This window comes from Lampetra planeri, chromosome 27, assembly GCF_965212315.1.
Source record: "Lampetra planeri chromosome 27, kcLamPlan1.2.h2, whole genome shotgun sequence".
In the NCBI taxonomy this organism is placed as follows: Eukaryota; Metazoa; Chordata; class Hyperoartia; order Petromyzontiformes; family Petromyzontidae; genus Lampetra; species Lampetra planeri.
The window spans coordinates 2,622,091-2,645,680 of NC_136133.1; the positions used below are offsets into that span (position 1 = coordinate 2,622,091).

Genomic DNA, 23,590 nt, shown 5'->3' on the forward strand with positions numbered 1-23,590 from the left:
TGTTTAGTTTATTAAAGATTGATGATGGATCAGTGATGATGAATTGATGATGATTTTCCAGTAGCCCTCCCCATGATATGACTGTGGATAGGAGTTTAATTTTACGGAATCATGATATCCGTAGGTGTTGCCAATTTGGATATTGTCAGGAACAGATACGATAGCTGCAATTACCATCCAGCTCTCCTCACAGCCCCAGTGAGGGCACACCTTGGCCCTGTGCATATGTGTTGCGCCATAATAAGGTGCTGTTGGAAGCTGACCTGCCGCCATGCTCACGGGCCGACAGGGGGCAGCCAAAAGAGAGCGAGGTGCGTAGGGGTTGACTGAAGGTTGACACCCAAGACCCCCCAGAGCCTGGGGGCTGAGGGGGATGATGGCCCCCTTCCACTTCCTAAGACCCCTAAAGAATTAAGACCTCCTAAGACCTTCCAGAAGGTTCTGGAGGGGGGGTCATGAAGGGAGGGGTGACCCCAATCTGGGGATAAAAAGGGCAGCCCTTGGGACGATCGAGGCATTACTCACCAACTCAAGCTCGAAGATATTCGAAGATCTACAGACTGGACCAGCGACCCGGGGACTCTCGACCATGGCTCTTATGAGCCGGTTGTAGTGGATCCGAGGTCGCTCGGTCCCCCTGGGACCTTTCCCGAGGCTCTCGCTGAGCCGGGGTTGAAGCGGTCCAGGGAGAGTTACGTACCCTGGGTGGGTCGGCCGATCCAGCCTTCCCCTAGCCGCCGTCGCAAGGGACCGGCGTGGAGTGTAGCCCGGAGTGGGTAGAGTACACTAGAAGGGAGGCTGTCTCTCCCTTAGGCTATCGAGTGGAAGGAGTTGAACCCTCCGTGTTAACAGAGTAGTGTGTAACAGAGTAGCGTGTTAACAGAGTAGTGTGTAACAGAGTGTTAAGAGTTATAATAAATGCGTTGCCTCATGCAGACGTCTCCGTGTGGTTAGTTCTAAGACACAACACATGCAGCTGACAGCGATTACACCACATAGGGAAATGAGTTAAGTCAGATCGCTTTCATGTCTTACTCTAAAACTTAACCATAGCTGACGTAAATTAGGAGCGGTGTTTGCCCAATGGCGCCATGCGTACATGGTGCTTACAGCACAGGGAAATCTACAACAGATGTACAAAAAGGTATTGTTCTAACGGTTCATGAGACGTTTATCTGTGTGGCAAAACACAGATGAAAGCAGCAGAACCCATATCTTACCTAGGTAACTTCTTCAGTTTGGCAAGTGAATCCCTGATGCCAGCTTTCCTTCCCTCCATGGCTCAGATCTGAACAGAGAAAAAACATAATTCCATTACTTCATGCATTCATTTCATGGGTCAGCATTGGAGACATTCAATCTGCTTATTTAAACTCAAGAAGCCGCACCATAGCCAACTATGGCTTTAGACTTGGTTATCCCAACATGCCACACCATGATAGAATGACCAAATAAAGTGCATCCAGCAAGATTATCATTATTATTCAGAGAACGGGAGGTAAATTATATATTTGCATTGCAAGTTTAAACCCAGCATATATTTTTGTCTAATACAGCATCCTGTAAAATGCTGTCTCAATTTTTACCAATCATCTGTGTTCAAAAGCATATTCAGTGGTTGCACACAGCACACATCTGATTGGTATAAACATAAACGTATATTGTCGGGATGTGCGAGGATCAGATGTTGAGGCACACTGGTGTGTGGTTAGACATTTGGTGAGTCTGATACTTATTGATATTAGTGTATATAAAAAAGAAAAGATGGGGTGTATACGAACTTGAATGTAGACCTGACGTTTACATGAAATCACCAATTATGCTTTAAAAAGTGAACATTTTAAACTTCATGAGTAGCCTTGATCCTTGAATCCTAAGAGATGTTTATTTTGAGCTTGGTCAGAAATAATTTCCTGACAAAGTCAATGTTCCTATGGGCTTTGTTCCTGCATGTGCTTGGACAGGTGAAAACCCATGCATAACAGGTGTTGTAGGATCCACATCAATGTGGTGGGCAGCACAATACAGCAAAATGCATTGTTGTCCTGTACTTCTATACTACCACATCCAATCATTTAATGCAATTTATAAAGCACGCAACATTTCACGGAGACGAATGACCATCACTCTGAGGTGCAGCCAAGCTCAGTGTCGCTCGCTGGAAGGCCAGGCCTTCACCATCCCACACTGACCAGCGTGGAGAAGAATGGAGAAATAAACCCCATTACCCACAAAGCATGAGGAGCCCTTTATCCAGCTGTGGGCTGACAAAGGACTGTAAATTATATCAATGATGTATCTAAGCGGCCTACATTCCCCAATCCATGCGTTCATCTTGCTGTATCTCTGTGGAAGCACCTCCCCATGTATCTTCGCACACTAATAAGTGTTTTTTCGTGAATGTCCATGCTTCAGATCCACGTCATACCAGGTAGCACTCATTAATATATTTAGCTATGGTACTGTTCGTTAACAATGACGAGAAACCCCCATAACAGAAACTGTTGGCGACCGACAACAAGAGGACCACAATGCACTTCTGCAGGAAATGCTGATTGTTATTGCAGAATGCACAAAAGCGGAGTGATTTTTGTGTTGTTTGAAATGTATCCTAGAGTTGGGTACTTCCTCAAATGCACAGTGCCACCTCTACACTGCGAGCACCAGAGGTGGGACAAAGTCATTGTTATGCAAGTCCAAGTCGAGTCGCAAGTCATCAAATTCATGACTCGAGTCTGACTCGAGTCCAAGTCACATGACTCGAGTCCACATCTCAGAGGTGGGACAAAGTCATTGTTATGCAAGTCCAAGTCGAGTCGCAAGTCATCAAATTCATGACTCGAGTCTGACTCGAGTCCAAGTCACATGACTCGAGTCCACACCTCTGGCGAGCACTACCTTGTGACAGATCTCGCCCAAACCACAGGAGCAGAGAAGAGAGGCAGTGGTGTGGAGGAACGGGCACAGAGCAATCGGGTCACGTGACAAGAAAGGGGTTTACATTCTTCATCACCACAAACAACTTCAAACTTGAAATGTGTCATGTGGGTAGTTTCCAGACTGTACACATTGCAAAAAGTATAAAATTTAGTATTAGGTTTTTACCCTTTCAACTGGTACAAAAACTGACACCTTTATACAAGGCATCATGTTTGCAATAACCACAACACAAGTAGTCAAAATGCAAACAAAAAGCAACAACTCTGATAATGATAATGAAATGCAATGTCCTTGAAGTTGATTGGTCCACACCCGAGACAGCTTTTCTTAGAGCCTAGTCTCCATTGGTGTTGCATTTTGACTGCTTGTGTTGTGGTTATTGCAAACATGATGCCTTGTATAATGGTGTCAGTTTTTGTACCAGTTGAAAGGGTAAAAACCTATTACTATATTTTGCCACTGGTAATGGAGATGTCTCATAGTATAAAAGTTGACTTTTGTATTTTGGGGGGGGGGGGGGGAATGACCATGAAGTGTGTGGGGTCAACCCTCATAGAGGACTGGCGAGAATCGATATCTGGTGAGCGTTTGTGGTATCGATTAAACGGGAATAGGCCGATTATAAAGAAATCTACAACCGTCGATTCTTTTGCGCGATTTAAAGAATCGAATCTTGGCGCGCGAGCGTAAGTTTTTTTCGACCGCGCGTTGGGTTTTATTTAAATTTTAATTAATGAGGTAATGATCAAAGTTTTCTGTTCATTTTTACATGTTATGTTTTTAAGTTTTGAGAAGTTTTTAAATAGTTGATGATAATGTACAGCCCTTCATCTATCCACTGCTGGATGAATGCTTGCCTCCCTCCCACGCCATGTTTGTCATCGGGGTTGTTTGGATATACTTAACCACGATGCTCAGTGCGGCTCGATGGTCCATGGAGGAAGTGCAGAACGTTGTTTGATCTGTTTAACACGTAGGCTTTCGCGACCAATATCCATAATACAGCTTTTTAGGGTTAGATCGCGTGAATAAATGTGTCGTTAAACCTGCCACCACCCGACACAGCCAATTAGTAAGGTTTGTCGCGTAAACAGAACGTGCCAATTCGTTACTAGTGCAGCACACCGGTGTGTTGGAGAGCCAAGCCACAACATTTACATATTGACAAACCTTACTAATTGGCTGTGTCGGGTGGTGGCGGATTTAACGACACATTCATATATCTACGCGATCTTTCAAAAAAAACATGGGTTATGGATTATTCGATCTTTGCACTGCCCTCTGCTGCTCACAATGCCGACTATGCCTGCTGGTGATCACTCACCCCAAGCACTCACTATCCAGGCTCAAGCCTACTCAGCGTATGTGATGTGAAGAGATCGGGCGCATCTCGAGTGCCTCATATCACATTCAAAATCTTGTTTTTATATAAATGCGTTTGTGTACTTGTTGCTTGCTCTCGCACTAAAGAAGAAGAGGGCAGCACAAGGACCAAGATTCCAAATAATATAAACAGACAACACAAGTTCAATAACAGTGTGGAGTTAAAGATAGAACGTTACCTGTAATCGTTTCTGAAAAATCAACTTCCTCCTTGAGGTGGATTTATATTTAAAACGTTATCGAGTTAAAACGTGTCAAGTTGTTTTCCATGACGTGAAAAACTTTGTATTGATTGAAACGTTTATTTTTTTTTCTCACTAAAGGGCTGTTGATTCATATTAAAGCCGATACATTATTTTATTTCGTACATGTGTGTATATATAGGCTGTCAATCCACTTCTGAATGGTCATACTTCACCACACTAAAGCATTAGCGTCGTTGTGGAGACTATAAGTAACAAAATAAATAAGGCTATCCTACATCGATAGCTGTCCCTCAAGCTCAGCGGTCGACAACCTGCGGCTCTTTAAGGATTGCTTCGTGACGTTATTAAGGACCACCTTCTCGTATTCACCACATGCATTGGGGTTATTAAAATCTTTAGTTTCTTAGCGAATTAGAAAAAAATGTCTCGTGTTAGTGTGGTGAAGTATGGCCATCCAGAAGTGGATTGACAGCCTGTGTGTACAAAATTAAAACATTTTAATCAGCTTAACATGAATCAACAGCCATTTTTTACGAAAATAAGCGTTTCAATATGTAGGGGTGATTGTCACTCACCATTCAACAGTCCTGCAGTACCACTGATTGTCAATAGGGTGCAGCAGCGTTACCTCGCCAGGGCAAATGCCGTGGGGGTCACACAGAGGGCAACGGCGGATCCCAGTAACGGATCCTGAGACACATTCCCTCGGGCCCCGGGTGGGGGGAACCGGGGGAATGACGTCACCTTCCTGGATGGCCCAGAGGGTTCCAGAAAGAGGGCGTGGCTAGGGCGGAGCAAGCCACGAACCGGTATATAAGCCAGAACGCTCAGAGTTCTGGCTCAGTTATCTGCACGCAGAAGACCGGGCTGGAAGATAGGACCCTGGACCCAAGCTCCAGAGCCCTTCTAAGGGCCGAGCTCAGTGAGGCCAGTGGTCAGGACCCATGGACCAGGGGGTCCGGGTCAGATAGCCTCCTCTAGGTTCGAGCCGGAGGACGAGAGGGGACGGGCAGCCAGTGTTAAGCCGTATAGTCCGGAGGCCATAGCTCCCTAGGTATCGGGTGAAGTGACCGATATACCCTTCGGAATAGGGACCTTGTAGAAAAGACAATAAGCAGCGTGTTGCCTCATAAAGAAGTTTATTCGTCAATACTTCCAACACTACAAATACAACAGCTTTCATGTCATGTAAAAAAAAACTTGACAAGTTTTAACTCTATAACTTTTAAATAGCAATCCACCTCACGGAGGAAGTTTATTTTCAAGAAACGATTACGGGCAACGTTCTATATTCCGTGTAAAATAAACCACAGCCCTCACACTCCCTCTGTGTCACACTACAGCTGTACCACCGCCACTGCAGCTGTGCCACCACCACTACAGCTGTACCACCACCACTACAGCTGTCACCACCACTACAGCTGTACTACCACCACTACAGGCGTCACGTGCTGCTGCTACAGCTCTCGGCCGCTCGGAAATCCCCTTCGCTTTGACCCAGCAGAGGCGCAGCAGAGGCGATTTCGCAATCGCCTCTGCCCTACACCCAACGTGAGACACCAAACTTTTGTATTCCATCGATATTGACAGTCTTTTGGGGTTGGTATGGCGACCAACACATCTTTTTGTTATGAATACTAATCTTTAATTATTTAAAACATTCATATTACCTGAGAAAACACACCGATTTATATTTAAAATGTAGGGCTCTTTTCTAAAGGATTGCAATGTCAAGGACTTTCTAAATCCTGCTGTGGTTTCACCTGAACGCAGAACGTCCTCTTCACAAGCACCACGACCCCCTTGCAAGACAACACAAGCTCCCCTACGGCCGCTCATCCACCACCTTCACAAATCTCGACCATAACATCCACAGCCCTTGTCAATCTACAACCCCCACCAACGACACAACGTCTTTAACTTGCATATGTTATCTAAATAGGGCCGTCACACATCACGACTCCACGGCAGACAGCAGCACGTCTGTCCCCAGACATCCACACCAAGAGGAGGGGGGGTCTCAGCCGCTCACCTGGGTCTGCTCCTGAGTTGAGTCTTCTAGCCCCCCACGTTTGTGAACGAAGTGCGCAGCTGCTGATGCTACCTGGGGCACTGCCACCACGCCCTCGCTCTGATGCCCCGCCCCCAAGGGGCACTGCCGCCACGCCCCCGCTCTGATGCCCCGCCCCCAAATGGGTTCATATTTAGACGCCCACGCACACGAGTCGCGTTTCACACAAACATCCCTGTCAATCATAGCATCACTGCAGGTTATGCACTGGAATTTAAACAAGGCTACCCCAAACACCATCTTTATTACTCTTTGGTTCTTTCGGTAAAGTCACGTAAAGAACCAAAGAGTATGGATTCCTGCAGTCACGAAATCTTCAAATCACCATATTTATTACTTTATTTTACTTTTAAAATTTTGTATTCAATATTACAGAACCAACAGAAACCGCTTTACAGCAACAAGCGCCATACGGCACTAAGTGGTGGTGACGTCACCACGACGCTTGTGCCAGGCTAGGTGCACGCCAAGGCCACGTGAAGTGTCGAACGCCCGCTGGCAGGTCACGGGACAGACCCAGATGCCATGGGTCAACTGAGATGACTGGCCGATGCATCACCTGTGCCCCTACTGTGCCAACTACTACTACATCCTTTGACCGACATTCACGTCCACACGCGCACAACGCTAACAGCCGTCATTTGCCACGAAATGGCGGTGACAGCATCACAGCGCTGGTGCCAAGTTAGGTGCACCTCGAAGCCACTTGAATGTGTCGAAGACTCCTTGGTAGGCCACGGGACAGACCCAGGTTCCATGGGTTGACTGAAATATCTGGATACTGGCAGATGCATTCTCGGACGAGGGATGTTGTGGATGGTGGATGTTGGGCCTGTCATTTTCTCTCAGCTAGCCAGAGCACCTCATCTGTCAGTCAGGATCATAGCAAGTGCATCACAGTACTGAACCTCACCCATTTCCCCTTAGCATCAAGAGGGGAGATAATGCCAACCCCAGCTGTAAGAGATGATTGCAACCTTCATCGGTTAGCAAAAACAGTGGAAGAATGGCAGGTGCATCTTTACAGATGACAAGGCAATGGTCAGTGGCCAAAGCAGCTCCGGAGTAGGTTCTGGTGTCAAGGGCATGAGCCCACATTCGCTGTTCAGTAACTGTGAGTATAGTCCAGCAGATGTTCTTGCTTAGACCCGGCATGCATCCACGATGTTGTGTGGATGCACCCACAAACTTCCAAGCGACACACGCACATTCGCGTCAAACGATGCCGGCGGTTGCTAGGGTGTTATCTCTTTACTCCCCATACTCCAGCCAATCAGCTGCCAGGAAGACAACCCCAAGGTCACTATGACGTCATCGCTCCGTGTGCTTCAGCTGGTAAGTTGTACGTTTATGTGTTTTTTAAAGGAATGTGAGCTTGATTTCGTGTGAATTTATTCGTGCGAGTGTGTGTAATTGTTTGAGTGTGTTACTTTGCGTGGAAATGCCTTTATTACGTGTTTTGGTAGTAGTTTTTTTACGGTGTGCCATGTCATCCTTAATAAGTGTTCGCGAAGAGTCTCTTAAATGGCCATATGGGGGCTCTTTATTTATGACAGGAGAGTTTCTGTATGCATTTCTGCATGCGTGTTTGGGTGTGTGTAGGCACCTAAAAACCATATATATTATATACTATACATTTTAAAACATGACTGTTCTATGTCAAAGTTTTACTGACATTGTAACTCACAGCAGAAAAAGGCACAACGTTCACAGGCTATGCTAAAACATGTATTTCTACGTTTCACAATCAACTTTAATATTGCAAACATATGACTATATCTCAGCCTGGTCTTCCATCCAAATGTAATCCACAGAGCAGCTCCCATAAATCATCGCGAGAAACACTGCATTCGCAGCCTTGGGCCCACTTGGTCGATCAATTGATCGGTCAACTGGGCAAGCACAGCGGCGTGGCCTCAATGCTTGCCCTTCTTCTTGCGGCCCTGCGTGCGGCGCCGCGTCTTTGCTTCGATGATCTGCTGGGACTGTCGCTTGAGTGTGGCCCTGGTCAGGACCTCCGTAGCATCCTCGCCACTCGACTCTTCATCTGTGAAGTTGGCGAGATGTGGCATCACCACTATCAACATCATCATCCAGTTCGAAAATGATCTGCCTTATTTGATGAGCCAGTCCAGTATGGCTCTCCTCTCACTCTTTCTAATTGTCCTATATAATCATGTGTCATTGTGGAGAATATAAGTAACAACAGATAAGAAGACAATGATTTACAATCGATCAGCCCCACACGTAAGTGTCTCATCAGCAGTCAGGTTGGCTTGCATCAATGCTGGTGAACTGTCAGATGTTATCGGCATATGGGATCCAGTTCGACAGGGCTAGTGGGTTGTGTAAGAATTTTTTTTTTTAGAGAACATATGCAAGTTAAAGACATGATTAAAACTGTTAACAAAAGTAAGTGGACTTGAACAGGACACATCGTAAAAGGGACGATGGCTGATGGTCAAGAATAGCGATGGAGTGGCAGCCAATGGGGACGTCCACAGAGGGGATGTCCCCCGGGAGATGCAACGATGGAATCCGTGTGCAGGTGATTGGGTGGAATGTTACATTGGTGATCACGGGAGATGGTTGTGTTTTGAGAAGACCTTCATCCAGCAGTGAATTGACCACGATTGATGATTATGAACAATAGGTGTGGGCTGGGAAAGGGTGGGAAAGGGAAATTGCTGATGGGAAATGTCAAAGTACGTTGCGATAGGCGAGCGAGTGAGCGCAGTCGGAAAGCTGTGGGTGCGGACATACCCTCAAACATGTCAGCCTTTTTCTTGGATGACGGCAGTTTAATCCGCACGTTGTACGCCGGAAGGTTGCCTTCGATTCTCGTGTAAAACTGCAGGCGCAAATTGCACGACACAATCACATACGGTGATGCTTTTCTCTCAGCTCTTTCTTTCAAGTAAAATTCATCAATTGACAAAAAGAAAAAGTGTCTCCGTGCTCAAATGGGCTTCAGGGGTGGTTGATGTCGTTGAATCAGTTATGAAAAAAATCCACATTACCTTCGCAGGGGCCAGTCTTCAAGTTTGAGTTTCTCATCATTTACAGAAAGTGCTAGGATGTGTTTAGAGGGTACATTATAACTTTGACTTGTCATATTGGGTTTCATGTAAAACAGAACATATTGGCTCAATGTGAAAAGAGGTAGAGCACAGAGTTTGCAAGGGCTGTGGTCAAGGTGTCGCCACACCTCTTCATCACCCATTTGCTGCAAGAGCTTGGTCAGATCTTGCCCCTCAAGCTCCTTCTTAAGAGCCAGCAGCTTGTGCTCGGCTACGGCCAGCATAGCCACCACCCCGTCATCTCCATCGTAGGAACCGGCCTCGGGCAGCTCCTCATCCTGCACAAACGCGCACGTGGAGAGGGTGTGATGAGAGAACACGAAGACTGAATAAGAGAGAGGTGGCCACGTGGCTCAGAGGTCAGAGCGCTCAGCTGGTACCACTGAGATCCTGGGTTTATATCCAGACTTTTGCTACCCGTGATTAAACCGGGTTCTCAAATTTACTGTATTCAAGCTATGAGAGTGACAATTTACTGTACACAAAAAAAACGCCTACAAAGTTTGGATCTGCACCCCATTTGGATATATTTGGACTCTGAAAATTAAACACGTGAGTTTGACCGTCAGATAACAAACATCACTCTCTGTGGAAGAGCGAGTGGATAGTGCTGCACCCCTCCAATTATATGGAACAAAGGTCATTGGTCTGTTCGATTCTGGGCCGTGGCTAACATCAGTGTTGCGCGATATCCGGACCGATGTTGAGCTTCCTCACCTATTTATCAACCCGCACTGAGTACCGTGTGTGGTGTAGTATGGTCAAATAGCCCCCAAAACCAACCAGTTGCCTTCATCCAGGAGTGGACAGGTGAAAAACAACGGAGCAACATTGCAACCTACTGGCAGACGAACACCCATTTACAGGCTGGTGCCATGTTCACCTTGTCCCACACAGGCACAGCTGCCACTGGAGGGGACCCCTTTGTATAGACTGCAGCAGGGCATTAGAATGGATGGTATGAAATATTTATTTACATGCCCTATAAATGCAAATCCTCATCATGAACCCTTAAAGAAGTTGCACACTGTGCATGTGAGTGCCTGCCGCACCGTCTGGATGTGCTGCAGCTTCTCGTAGAGGTGCTCGACACCGGCACGCACGCCGTTCATGAGACGCGTGCTGCGCTCCAACTCCTCCCGGGCCACGTCGCGCTTTTTCTCCTCCTCCAGCGCGAGCTGCTCCAGCTCCTGCAGGAGGCGCTCGGCGCTGTGACCACATCGCAGAGGGGAAGGCATCAGGCACACCCCACGGGCAGATCCACACACGACATCCACGAGTGGAAAAATTCTAAAAGCAGCCAAACGTGCGAATTCTTGAACCAACGACTGGACCATGGACCACATAGTGAGCCACTGCGCAGTGACATAGCTATCGATTGTGCAGATGGTGTGACTGGACCCTGGCCTGTGGATCAAAGGTGCCCAGAAGCTGGGCTACAAAGAGGGGTGAAATTGGACAGGTGAGGTCCTATTTCACATCCTTGCACCAGGGCCCATGCCAACCACGCGATGTCACTATGAACTCTGAAAGTTTAACGAAGCCATGGCAGCAATCCAGCGCACATCAACTTCATTAATTTACTAATCTGGATGTAGACCGTCTTGTGTGTAAGACATGTCTCTACAGGGCTGTCCCCATTAGTGTGTGGGCTTTATCAATATTTTCCAATTCTGCTTTCACATTAACTCAGTAAGGAAGTGGTGAACACCCCAAAGGGCCCACCTGACTGTTAGCTTGATTCAGGTTTTCATGTGTAATGGGCTGTTAAAGTCGTGCATTTGAATCCGTGTCTTTTTGCTCAAACGAGCAATGGCCATGGGAAATTGTCAGAAATTCCATATTCACAGGGTGGGCTTTTGGGTCTCCCATTTGGAGGATCACTGTTGAGTTCCCACAATGTGGTACTCACTTTATCGGCCCAGAGTGACAGACTGAGTCAAATAATGAACAAAAATTGCACTTGTACTGAGTGTGGCACCACTGAGATCCTAGGTTCAAATCCAGGTTTCAACCACCTGTGATTGAACCGAGTTCTCAAGTGTAGTGGGTTGATGGTGTCAGGCTGGTTAAAAATCACGACAAAAAAAAAACCATGATCTTAAAATTTGTATCTGAACATAACATTTCTAAATTCCAGCTCTGATAATGAATACATTGGATTCACTGTCATTCGATGAGCATTATTATCAGTGGCAGAGGGGGTGGAAAAGTGCTACTTTGTAGTGTGTGGACAAGAGGCCACTTGAAGGGATCTCAGAGATAGCTCTGTGATATCCACTTCAGTGGGCCGTTCTCTCTAACACGAAGGGTTGCTCTGCTCTGCGAGAGATCTGAATGGATACTGATAACAAAAGGTAGACAACAAATCTAAATGAAATTGGGGGGGGGGTGGGGGGGTGAAATAAAAAAAAATTTCAACTTGTAGATTCCAACCCATTCCCACTCTGCAAACTGCTTCCCCACACTCTTACTTCGACAGCTTGGCCTCGCCCGAGTATTTAATCTGCGTGTACTCCTGCTTGAGCTTTTCATGTTCCTCCTTGAGGCGAGCCAGCTCGCGCTTGTTGGAGCTCTTCATCATTTCCAGATCCTCCTGGGTCTTGCCCTGCGACTGGAACCTGCTGACCACCTCCTGCGGTCGGTCACATGGGCACGCGCAGCCGATGAGACTCATCATGACTCCGCATTGTTTTGTTTTCTTTACGCAGAATACTATGGAAGTTTCATGATTTGCGATGAAAGAATGTGGGGAAACGAGATAGGAAGATGGTGGATGCCATGAGAGAACAGACACAGAATATAAGCACATGGATAAAGAAATTTTCACCAGCTTACCCCCATGCAATAATGAGATATTTTGACTTATAAGAAGATTACAGCAGTGACCAGTGATGAACACATCCGATTATGCATAGCAATGAGATGAATCAGTCAGCAATGTCCAGGTGATATAGCAACATCCAGCCATTTTTTAATCAGAGTGATTATTGCGGTGTGGTGGTGTTGTGGTGCAGTGCCACTGTGGTTCGGCCTTAGTTGCGGTACCATTGCACAGTGAGATGACTCTTGTGCCGCAGTTGTGGTTTATTGGTTCAGTGCTACAGTAGTGGTACTGTGGTGGTGGCCTTATGGTGTAGTGCCACGTTGTACCACGTAGATTTGCACTGTTGCGGTGCAGTCAAATTGTTGCGGTGGTGTAGCCGGTGCAGTGCCATCGTGGCTGCGGTGTAGTGATTGTGGAGTTGTGGTTTTGGTTTTGTGGTGTCTTGGTTGTGGTATTGAAGGCGCCGTGCCCCCTCGGTGCGCAGCATCACGTTGGCGCTGTACCTTTGTGTCGGACACACCGGTCGCCTCCTTGATGCGCTGGAAGGCCTCCTCGTAGGACCTGATCTTGCGCTCCTGCTCCTCGGCGGCCGTGGCCGCGCGCTGCGTCTCTGATGCCGGCTCCTCCTGCGGGATGAGGGCTCGCTGAGGTCGCCACGCACACAAAATCAAAGAAAAAGATCCGCCATATAGCCTTGACAGACTGTTGGGGCAAGTGCTGTTCGACAGCACCAAATGAAGGCCAACACGGCACACGAGGGGGTGGGTGGCCAGCACTACGCCCAGCCGCATTTTGTCTCCCCAGTGGCGATGTTGACACATCGCAGCATGTACTAATTTACACGTGTGCACAGACACACGCACGTGCACAATGCACGCATTGACATATGCAATCACACACAAATGCAATCATACACACAATAATAAATGTGCGCATACACCGCACGGACACACACATTCACACACAGACACACACGGAAGTGAACACACATGCACACGCATTCACACATACACATGCACACACTCGTGATCACGCACATATGATAAATATTCATATGTACAAGTGTACAACTCAGGTCGCCGGGTTCATAACGCAGTGCGCTAATCACTACACCACCACTTTACCCTCAGGTGTCAGTGTAGTTCTAGCTAACACGGGTTTGTCAGGGTCATGCGAGTGTTCGTGCTACTCTAAGTCAGGGTTTTTGTTGTGTGTAGAATACTAACTGATAGTGTATTTGTTAATATACTGCACGACAATTCCTGGCCATGCTTAACATTGGTGGCGAATATCTTAACCGCTCCTCTGCTTCCCGTAAATGAGTATCTGACGCAGTGTGACAAAGGTGGCTCGTGCGTGGAGCTGGACACAAAACCCCCTTACGCCGCCGGTCCAGCCTTCATAGGTGCTCGCCAACTGCACTTGACCCAGCAGGATTTTAACGCTACACGGGGCACCGTTGTCTTTGCCTGTGTAACGTGAACCAGGATCGTGAGCGGGCCACTCCCCTCACCTTGCGATCGAACAGCATTCTGGTGCGCTCTTCCACCTGCCGCTTGTACTCGGAGAGCGTCCGCTCGCGCTCGCGCCGCTCCTTTGCCACCGACTCCTCCTGCTGCTGCAGCTCCAACTGTGGTCACCGGTCACACGCACAGCACTTTACATGCAACAACAAGTACAACTTGACCAAATGTTGTTATTTACCAGGTAAAGCTCGCTGAGCTATTAGCTCCTTTTCATAAGTGAGCTGGGAAATTTATAGCAGCCATGTAATCGAAACACATGTTTATAAATGTGGAGGGAAAGAACGGACGGCCCGGAGAAATATCCACTCGACTACAGGGAGAACATGCAAACTCCAGATATACAGGAGTCAGGGTCAGGATCGAACCCATGAGTCCTGCATACCAGGCGAAGGAGATAACAACTCGCCACCGTGGGGCCCTTACGTAGGACCTTATGGGAGGGAGAGAAGTTAGTTAGCTGAGTGGTCAGTGAGGGAGGATAGTGAGTTAGGTGATGGAGGGTGGTGAGAAGGTCAGTGATAAAATTGACAAGAGGTCAGAGAATGATGTGAGGGAGGGCACTATCCTGGGTTGTGTAATTGCAGCCCTCTGAATCATTTGCTGGGTGGTACCTCCCATTTAACCAACTTAAAATTTGCTATTTTGTTTTGGATATAACATTTTGGCAAATACCTAATTAGATATTCAGTGCAATAGTAAAAACTTACTACTCAATACACCAATTATTATTGTCTTTTCTTTCATTTAACCCCTATTTTTCTATCGGGTGTCTTTTCTCAAGACGAGAATCCATTCAGAACACTCACAGAGTGATACAACCCCCAGTGTTAGTGAGGCGGACACCAAAGCACTGCTTCTAAAATGAATGAGCCGGTAAAACCCAGATGTGAACCCAATATCTTAATAATAATTTACATTTATTCATAAGGCGCCTTCCACTAATGTCTCAAGGTGCCTTGAAACATCAGAATCCTAGCGATTCAGGGTTGGCGCTCTGACCTCTGAGGTACCCGGCCACTTCCCGTTGCCACACTTCTCATTACAATTCAAGAAAATGGATAACCTGTGAATATATATTATACACATATATACAAACTGATACTCTCCAAACTAACTCACAATTCGATGCAAAGCTGTTGAATCTTTATAACTTCACTTATAATTGCATTTGACATCTATCCTTCTGTTTATATATTCATACAAGTCACCCTATATCTGTGTAATGTTTCTGTAAGTTTATTGTAATTTTACTATAAGTCTAAAAATAATCCGTGCGAGCCGAATTATGTTGCAAGGAATATATTACTTAACATTGATTTATATTCGTGAAATTGTTTTTAATTCTCACAGTTATTTTTGGTCCGATTTATACCTGCCTCATTTGTTTATTTTATTTATTTATTTGTTTTTTGTCAATTTGGCGTGGCCCATGTCACTCTTCCAAATGAGACTTATCCTGGTCTCTTGAGTTCTCAGCTGGTTACACAAATGAACTTAAAACACTCTCACAAATATCCCCCATTTCGCTTTAACAGCGCTGTTAGCGAGCACCTATGAAGGCCAGAATGGCACACGAGGGGGTGAGTGGCCAGGACTACACCCTGCCGCCTTTGTCTCCCCAGTGGTGATGTTAACACAGTGCACCAGGTACTCATTGGAGACCGAGTCGACCCAGTGGAGGCCCAGGACCGGTTCAGAAAATCGTCACTGGTGTTGACCGTGGCCGGGAATCGAACTCAGATCGCCGGGTTCATATGCACTTTTAAATCTAGATTTAAAACGAATTTCTTTAGAACTGCTTTTTCTGTTTAGCTTGTTGTCCTTTTACCGCACTTCCGGTGAGCACAGTTGGCTACGTACCGCTCTACCCACACTCGCACACTCTCACACGTGTGCAGCTGTCACCTTGGCCGTGTCTCGCGCAAGCTGCGCCTCCTGCTCCATGGCCTGCAGGTGCTCCAACTGCTGCCGCTGCTGCAGGATCTGGGCCTCGAGGCCGTCCAGGACCGTCGGGAAGTTGAGGCGCTCCTGCTGCAGGTGCCCGCGGATGCGTAAGTACACGCCCGCCACGCGCTCCGCCTCGGCGCACTTCATGCGCGCCTTCTCCAGTCGGTTCTCCAGCATGCGCAGGTCCTGCAGCGGGGACCGCGGAGGTGGCAGTAGCGGTTTGAGATAAAGAAGAAAAGACTGCCGTCCCCGCAGAGGCGGAGCAAGAACAACGACATCGGGTACTTCTGTTCCTAACCGTAGAGCCTAACCATGAACTTAACCTGCACCCCGGAATCCTAACCTTGAACTCTACCATTAATTCCTACCCATAGCCCAAGCCACAACCTCTAACCGTTAATATTGACAACTACAAAATAAGATAAGATAACCACTAACCACTTAACACTACCCCTAACCATAACACACATACTAAGTTTAACCCATAAATGCTATCCAGAATGCAAACCCCTGACCTGAAACCAAAATCCTAACACCTTAACCCTATGCCAAACCATAACCCTAACTTGATCCCTGAAACCTCACCCAACTTTAACCTCTTAACTCAGAAGCAGTTATCCTTCAAAATTCAGAATCTGAAAACTAAAGGAGTGGGGAGAGGAAATGACAAGGAAGGTTTGTGATTGAATAAAAATGGAGACTCAGTTTCCTTCCACGGGACAGTACTACCAATCCTGGTTTCAGAAGAACTGTCCCGGTGTCGCACAGCATTTCTTAAAAACTGGATTTAGTCCCAGTTTAATATTTTCTGGCTTCCAAGTTTCACTCCAAATAGGGGTGGGGCGACCCAAGTAGTGCGGAGCGTTAAGGCAAGTAGTGGGCAAGGCCAATGTCAGAAAGACATTGGGCGCCGCGGTAGCGAGATGTTAACTCCCTCTCCGCCTAGTTATGCAGAAGGTCGTGGGTTCGATCCCGACCCTTGACGCCTGTATATTGGGAGTTCCCTCTACATCTAGAAATATGTGTTTAGATTATTTGGCTGCTATAAATGTCCACATGATAAGCCACAGCTATCATTCGTGACCATGTCGCTATATAGCTCAGTGGGCCTGACCTGTAAAATACATTTTTTAAACCTTGAAATAGTTTAAGAGCTAGGATACTCACTCTTTGGGCAGGGCTAGTGTTTTAGTGTTCAAGCGACCCCGAGCCGCTGTATTTAGAGCACAGGATAACCACTTCACAGCAAGTGGTGGGGCCAGCCCTATCTTACACATGTTTACTCGGGGCTAGCTTGTTTTCACATATGAGTAAGCAGCCGTTGCAAAATTGCTTTTTAGCAAGTGTAAAACGAAAAAAGAAAATCCGTGTATGAACCTTGAAATGTGCGTGCAAGTATTGTAAATGTTTTTTTTATTTACATGCATAAAAACATTCTTTACTGGTAGAACCCAGATTCAGCAGCCCCGCAGGACCAGCCACCACCTGTTTTACTTTACAGTAAAATACTAAACTGTGACTGCCCAGCACGTGGCATTTCTGCGCAGCATAGAGACGCAGTTAATGACAGGTCACCATTGCGTCTCGTGCTGTTCAGTTTTTCATCTTTGGAAGCATTCCCTGGTATTAAAAAATAACCCGTTCCATGTGGGACGTGCTACACCCGCTCACGTTATTTCGAGGGACACTACTTTCTGTTTGTTTAACACGTAGGCTTTTTTTTGGGTTAGATCGCGTAAATATATAAATGTGTCGTTAAACCCGCCACCACCCGACACAGCCAATTAGTAAGGTTTGTTACGTAAACAGAACGTGCCAATTCGTTACTAGTATAGCACTAACCGGTGTGTTCGAGGGCCAAGCCACACCCTTTACAATCTGAGTACGACATTTCGCCAGTAATTACAACTAGCTTCATCAGACGACAGCCAGGTTTGTGGAGAAGTCCTCCTGTTTCGTTCCTTAAATAGAGGGGTAGATGTGGAGACAACACTCATGCGCTTTTCTTGCGCGAAGTGGGGGGGGATTAATAAATGCATATAAATGATTATGGGTATCTTGTTCCGTTTGAGTTATTGAAATGGTAATCAACGTATTTTATGCATGCGCATTATGCGAACCCATTGTTCTTGTACTGTCGATTGTCTGTACTAAAATACTTTAAGTTTACTTTTCAGTTTTTTTGTGTGTTTTTTGGCGTGCACATCGTCGCCACCTTGGCCTCCTCGGAGTTCCCAGAGTGCGTGGCCTCCTCGCGGGAGCTCTCGGCTTGCAGGAGGTCGCGATGAGCCTGCAGTTCCTGGAGACGGCGATCGCGCCGCTCCGCCTCGTGGTGCATCGCGTTGAGACGCTTAATGCGCTCGCACACCCTCTGGTCCAGCATCTCCACTGCCGCCTGAGAGACGGACAAGAGATAGAGGGGGCAGAGGCACAAAGACGCAGAAAGAGAGAGGGACAAAGAGAGAGGGTGAACATGACAACCGAGGGGAGGCCCAGGACTGGTTTATATATCACTCGCCACTGATGTTGGCTTTGGCCGGCGCCAGAACCAGGCATCAAACCTAGATTGCCGGCTTTTCAGAGCAGTAGGCGAACCACTATGCTGACGCTCCACACGCACACGGGGAAATTAAGGCTACAATTAAAATATTTTCAGACACTATGTATCTAAAATTAAGTGGGGAAAGAAGAGAGTAGTCCCGAGCACAATTTAGCCTTTTCAATTTTGGTTATTCTCCTTTGGTGTGTACATTTCCGATGTTGTGTCGATTTGGAACATTGTAATGGGTCTGCAATCACATCCTTACTGAGTAATTATCTCAAATGCCGCTTTGGTGACTCGATATGTGCCTTGAGATGTACTGCATGGGATGGGTGGTCTAAATAACAAATGGTGGTGACACGTGCACGTGCACAATGCTGACGCGCGTCCACGCACAACAACACGATCGTGTCGGCAGACACAGAGTGGAGTGTGGCTGGACCCACCTGGCCCGTCTTGTTCTTCATGACCGCCTTCTCCGCCTGGTGGTTCTGGAACGCCTCATTGATGACCTGCTCATCTCCCTGACATGGGACGACAAAGCACCGCTTTACTCACGTACGCGTGAAAACCCTTTTGAATGACGAACAGCGCTGTCTTTCCGACAGCCCTGTTCTTTACCTGAGGACGGCTGCTTGCGTTGTGGCCGAAACGTCTTGAGAATTGTATTTTATTATGTTTTATGTTTATTATTTTATTATTTCCCTTCTACGTGACTTTACCGAAAGAACCAAGAAGATGAATCCCTGCAGTCACGAAAGCTTTAAATCGAAATTTGTATGCATCATTCAGAGTGTCATCACTGAGACGACATATGCGTGCGTTGTGTCGTCTGGGTTTGGGCCCTGTTTACTGCGATGGAGGTGGCCAGCTTGCGGTGCAGCTGCTTGTTCTCCTGGCGGATGTGCGAGATGGTCTCTCGGTTCTTCTTGATGGTGCTCTGAGAGCTCTCGTAGTACGCCTTGCGCTCACCGTCTGCGGGCGACAGCCGTCGGTCACACACAAAGACAAAGATTCCCCCGTGTAGCCTTAACTTTGCTGTTTTTTCCTGGATTTTTATGTTTGCGCGTAGTCACTTTAAGTTGTTTCTTGTTCATGTTTTTGCTTGTTGCGGTTGCACCCGATTCAAGAGCCGCATGGCTCACATGGCTATACCTAATAAATAAACTGAACTGAACAGACCCGTTGGGACGAGCGCTGTTAGCAAGCACCTACTAAGGCCAGAATGGCACACGAGGGGGTGAGTGTGGCCAACACCACGCCCGGCCGACTTTGTCTCCCCAGTGGCGATGTTTACACACCGCACCACGTGCTCATTTGTGGCTGACTCGACCTAGGGGAGGCCCAGGTACCGGTTCAGATAATCGTCACCGGTGTTGGCCATGAGCGGGAATCGAACTTGGCCCGCTGGATTCGTAGAAAATTTTTTTTAATGAAAGCAGCCACCACGGATCGCCGACAGATTTCGTTCTTGTTTTTCGTGGTGATGGGTGGTGGTGGTGGTGTTTGGTGGTGGAGCTGTGTGGATCGTGCATTGAGCTGTGAACTTCGGCGAGATCTGAGCTCAGTTGGTGGCCACGGGTGACATCAGTGGGTCAGCAATCGTGTCTCGCTCCTGCACAAGAGCTGATCTCACGGTGTTTGCGTGAGACACCGGGAGGATTGTTGTTGTTGGAGCGTGCTGGCCTGCCCCTGACTGGACATCTGTGATAAAGAGCTTTATAGTTCATAGGATTCTTCCATTATGAACACACATTCTGAACATAGGGTGGGGGGCACAATTTTATAGGTTCTAGATTTGAATCTTTCGTGACCGCAAGGATTCATAATCGTGACAGATGGGGGGCGGATTTGGGGGAGGCCTTCATCCAGCAGTGGATAGGTCATGGCTGATGAGGCTGATGATGAAGATAGTGGTGGTGATAACGATTATACACCTATAATATTCTTTGTTTTTTTCGGTAAAGTCACGTAGGTAAAAATTTAAATAAATGAAAACAACTAAATTAAATCACGACGTTTCGGACGCTTGTGTTGCGCCCGAAACGTCGTTATTTAATTACCTACGTGATTTTACCGAAAAAAACAAAGAATATTATTGGTATTCTTGGTTCTTTCGGTAAAGTCACGTAGAAGGGAAATAATAAAATAATATAAATATAAAACAATAAAAAATTATCACGACATTTTGACTGCAACACAAGCAATCATCATCAGGTGTGAAATCCACAGCAAGAAAATTTGAAAAAAGTGGCGTTTTTTCCTAACTTCAGCACTTTTTTCAAATGTTATTTCTGTGGATTTCACACCTGATGATGATTGCTTGTGTTGCAGTCAAAACGTCGTGAGAATTTTTTATTGTTTCATATTTTTATTATTTTATTATTTCCCTTCTACGTGATGACTTTACCGAAAGAACCAAGAATATGAATCCCTGCAGTCACGAAAGCTTTAAATCAAAAATTATTATCGGTGTCATCGTAATCGTTATCACCACCACCACTATCTTCATCATCAGCCTCATCAGCCATGTCCTATCCACTGCTGGATGAAGGGCATCCCCCAAATCCGCCCCCCATCTGTCACGATTCCCAACTGCAGTGTTGACTGAAACAAAGATAACTCAACAAAGTTGCACACAATAAAAGTTCGCATGTATATCTGCTTCTAAATGTATATTTTAAGTGAAGTGTGTACGATTATACAATGGAGCTAAATAACAGTTTAAATTCGTTTGGAGTACAGTAAACGGTTGTCATGGTTATTTGGGGATGTTTGTTTGATTTATCCCAATACGTTCATGTTGAAAACAAACGCTGTAATGTATATTTGTTCCATTTAATAAACAAAAACCCCGAAACTTTAGCTTATTACAGACCAATTCAGAAATCTCAACGTTTATCTTACAAAGTCCCATCATCACAAGTAGAGAAACACAAATACACAATCACAATGTTGCCCTATTGAGACGGCTGTACGCCGTATGGACATGAAAACTCAATTACCTTGTACAAGAATACGTGGTTATAAACCGTATGGGTTGACAGCTATGGATAAATGTTGAAGTGTTTGTGTATTTATTGATTTTACCCACCTAGGAGTTGGATTTTCTTGTGTAGGTCGCTGATTTGCTCGTGAACCGGCGGCTTCACGACGTCTTTGACGATCGGCATGTTTTAAAAATGAAGTTATAACGCGATCGATCATGAACAGCGACTGCGAATGTCGTTTGCAGATCGATTCGCTTACTGATCTCGAGTTGTGTTGACAGCCGTCGCTATGGAGACCACGGCGCATGCGCAGTGTGGGCTCTGTGAGCTCCCCCTCCCTCCACCCCCCCTTCACCCCCTCCCTCCAGACCCCACTTCCCTTCGCACCCCACTCCCTCCATCCCTCCCCCTCTACCCCCCTCCCTCCACACCCCTCCACCCCCTTCCACCCCCCCTCCACAACCCTCCCTCCACCCCTCCATCCCCTCCACCCCCCTACACATCCCCCCCCTCCCTCCACCCACCCCCTCCCCCTTCTCACCCCACTCCCTCCATCCCTACACCTCCCTCCACCCCCCTCCACACTCCCCCCTCCATCCCCCTCTCCACCGCTCCTCCCCCTCCAGCCCCCTCCACCCCCTTCCTCTCTCCACCCCTCTTCACCCCTCCTCCCTCACCCCCCTCCACCCCCTCCCTCCACCCCTACAGCCGTCCATTGCAAACCCAACGGAGGTTGTGTCCACGGGAAGTGCCAATTCACTCGCACGTCTAAGGGGCCGTCCATAAATGACGTCACGCGATTTTGGACGATTTTTTACCCCCCCCCTCTTCGTCACACGGCGTCACAAAAAATCAGACCCCCCTCAAATATGACGTCACAAAGCTCTGCCCCCCCCCCAAAAGAAATAAAACATGCTTCAAATCGCTTTAAACTACAGTATTGTCATTTCAGTGCGTATTTAATGTGGCGCTGCACTCTGATGTTGTAGGAGGAAAACATTTATTAAAAAGTCTATTTAATTAAGTAGAACGTGTTGTCTATATTTATTTAAAGTTGCGCATTTTGATGAGACGTCTGCCCCCCTCCTCCAGGTGCGTGACGTCATTTATGGACGGCCCCTATTCAAAAGGCCTATTCACCCGTCTATTTGTATGCCCCATTCACTTGCACGTCAATCGAAACTCACACGTACACAGCACTCAAATTGCACATTCACTCAAGTCTATTCAAATGCCTATTCACTCACTTGACGTATATGCCAATGCATATCTCATACCGTCGGTATTTACTTACCTGCAGTTGCGGGCACAGGCCCATAGGGGGTGCCACCCTGAGCTGGTGAAGGACAGAAAGAGCCGGACCGTTGAGGGGCCGGGGTCTCCCCACCCCCCAGACCCCAGGTGAGGGGTTGGGGGGGTTCTTCCAGAGCCCCCTGGAAGGTTCCAGAAAGGGGGCGGTACCGGGGGCGGAGACTCCCTGAGTGTATAATAGGAGCACCTCTGGGACAGCTCGGGGCAGTGCTCCAAAGACGAAGAACCGAAGACCAGCTAGGCTAGGACCCTGGGACCTCGAGCCCGACGTCCTTGTAAGGGCCGTGCCGAGCTCGGACCAGTGGTCAGGACCCGCACCTTGGCTGGGTCGGGTCAGTCAGCCTCCCCTAGGGCACAGATAGCTGGAGGTCTGAGAGCAGGTTACCCAGTGTGAGGGCACGCTAGCCCGGAGGCTGTACCTCCCCAGATAGTGGGAATTAAGGGGAGTTCTGTTTGTAGTTACAAATAAACAGTGTTGCCTCTAAAGACAACGTCTCCAGTTTCCGTGGAACCCACTACATATGCGAATATGCATTCGTTCTCAAGTCTATTTAAATGCATACAATATTCACTAAAATCTGTTCAAATACACGTTCACTCACATTCAAACGAGTATTCACTCACATGTATATTCAAATGTATATTCGTTCTCGTGTCTGTTTGAATTCCATTTCACTCACGTGTATCTTCAGTCCTTGGTCAAATGCTTATTTACTGGTCAAAATCTGATCGTTTAGCTGTACTAAAGTGACAATCCACTGCTGGAT

At 47.1% G+C, this 23,590-nt stretch overlaps 2 protein-coding genes across 4 annotated transcripts in view; both read right to left on the reverse strand.

Moving 5' to 3' along the window:
• LOC144728007 (uncharacterized) overlaps positions 1-6,665 on the reverse strand; it is a 44,569-nt gene extending 37,904 nt beyond the window's left edge. The window contains exons 1-2 of one of the 2 annotated variants that reach the window (XM_078607199.1): positions 6,562-6,665; positions 1,221-1,288 (exon numbers count right to left, since the gene is read on the reverse strand). In XM_078607199.1, coding sequence (XP_078463325.1) covers positions 1,221-1,279 — 59 coding nt within the window. In that variant the 5' untranslated portion in view covers positions 1,280-1,288; positions 6,562-6,665. Of the gene's footprint in view, positions 1-1,220; positions 1,289-6,561 lie in introns of those variants that run through there. The other variant, XM_078607201.1, reaches the window with a different exon arrangement.
• A 1,455-nt stretch (positions 6,666-8,120) lies between these two features.
• Positions 8,121-21,807, reverse strand: ODAD3 (outer dynein arm docking complex subunit 3). 2 transcript variants are annotated; one of them, XM_078607203.1, is made up of 12 exons: positions 21,617-21,807; positions 19,376-19,497; positions 18,969-19,046; positions 18,196-18,375; positions 15,939-16,166; positions 14,021-14,137; positions 13,011-13,133; positions 12,155-12,315; positions 10,733-10,889; positions 9,809-9,958; positions 9,364-9,451; positions 8,121-8,647 (listed from the first exon to the last, which is right to left on the reverse strand). In XM_078607203.1, the coding sequence occupies exons 1-12, from the start codon at positions 21,693-21,695 to the stop codon at positions 8,517-8,519; spliced, it is 1,614 nt and encodes a 537-aa protein (XP_078463329.1). In that variant the 5' UTR covers positions 21,696-21,807; the 3' UTR covers positions 8,121-8,516. The 2 variants fall into 2 exon arrangements, with proteins under 2 accessions (XP_078463329.1, XP_078463328.1); XM_078607202.1 differs by having other exon boundaries at positions 13,011-13,151.
• Between the last annotated feature and the right edge of the window lie 1,783 nt (positions 21,808-23,590).

Coding starts and splice junctions, on each gene's coding strand:
- ODAD3 (XM_078607202.1), bottom strand. CDS start 21,695: ATGCCGATCGTCAAAGACGTCGTGAAGCCGCCGGTTCACGAGCAAATC. Junction 16,167..18,195: donor GGAACTCCGAGGAGGCCAAG/GTGGCGACGATG, acceptor TCCCCGCTGCAG/GACCTGCGCATGCTGGAGAA. Junction 9,452..9,808: donor AGCAAATGGGTGATGAAGAG/GTGTGGCGACAC, acceptor TTGCGCCTGCAG/TTTTACACGAGAATCGAAGG.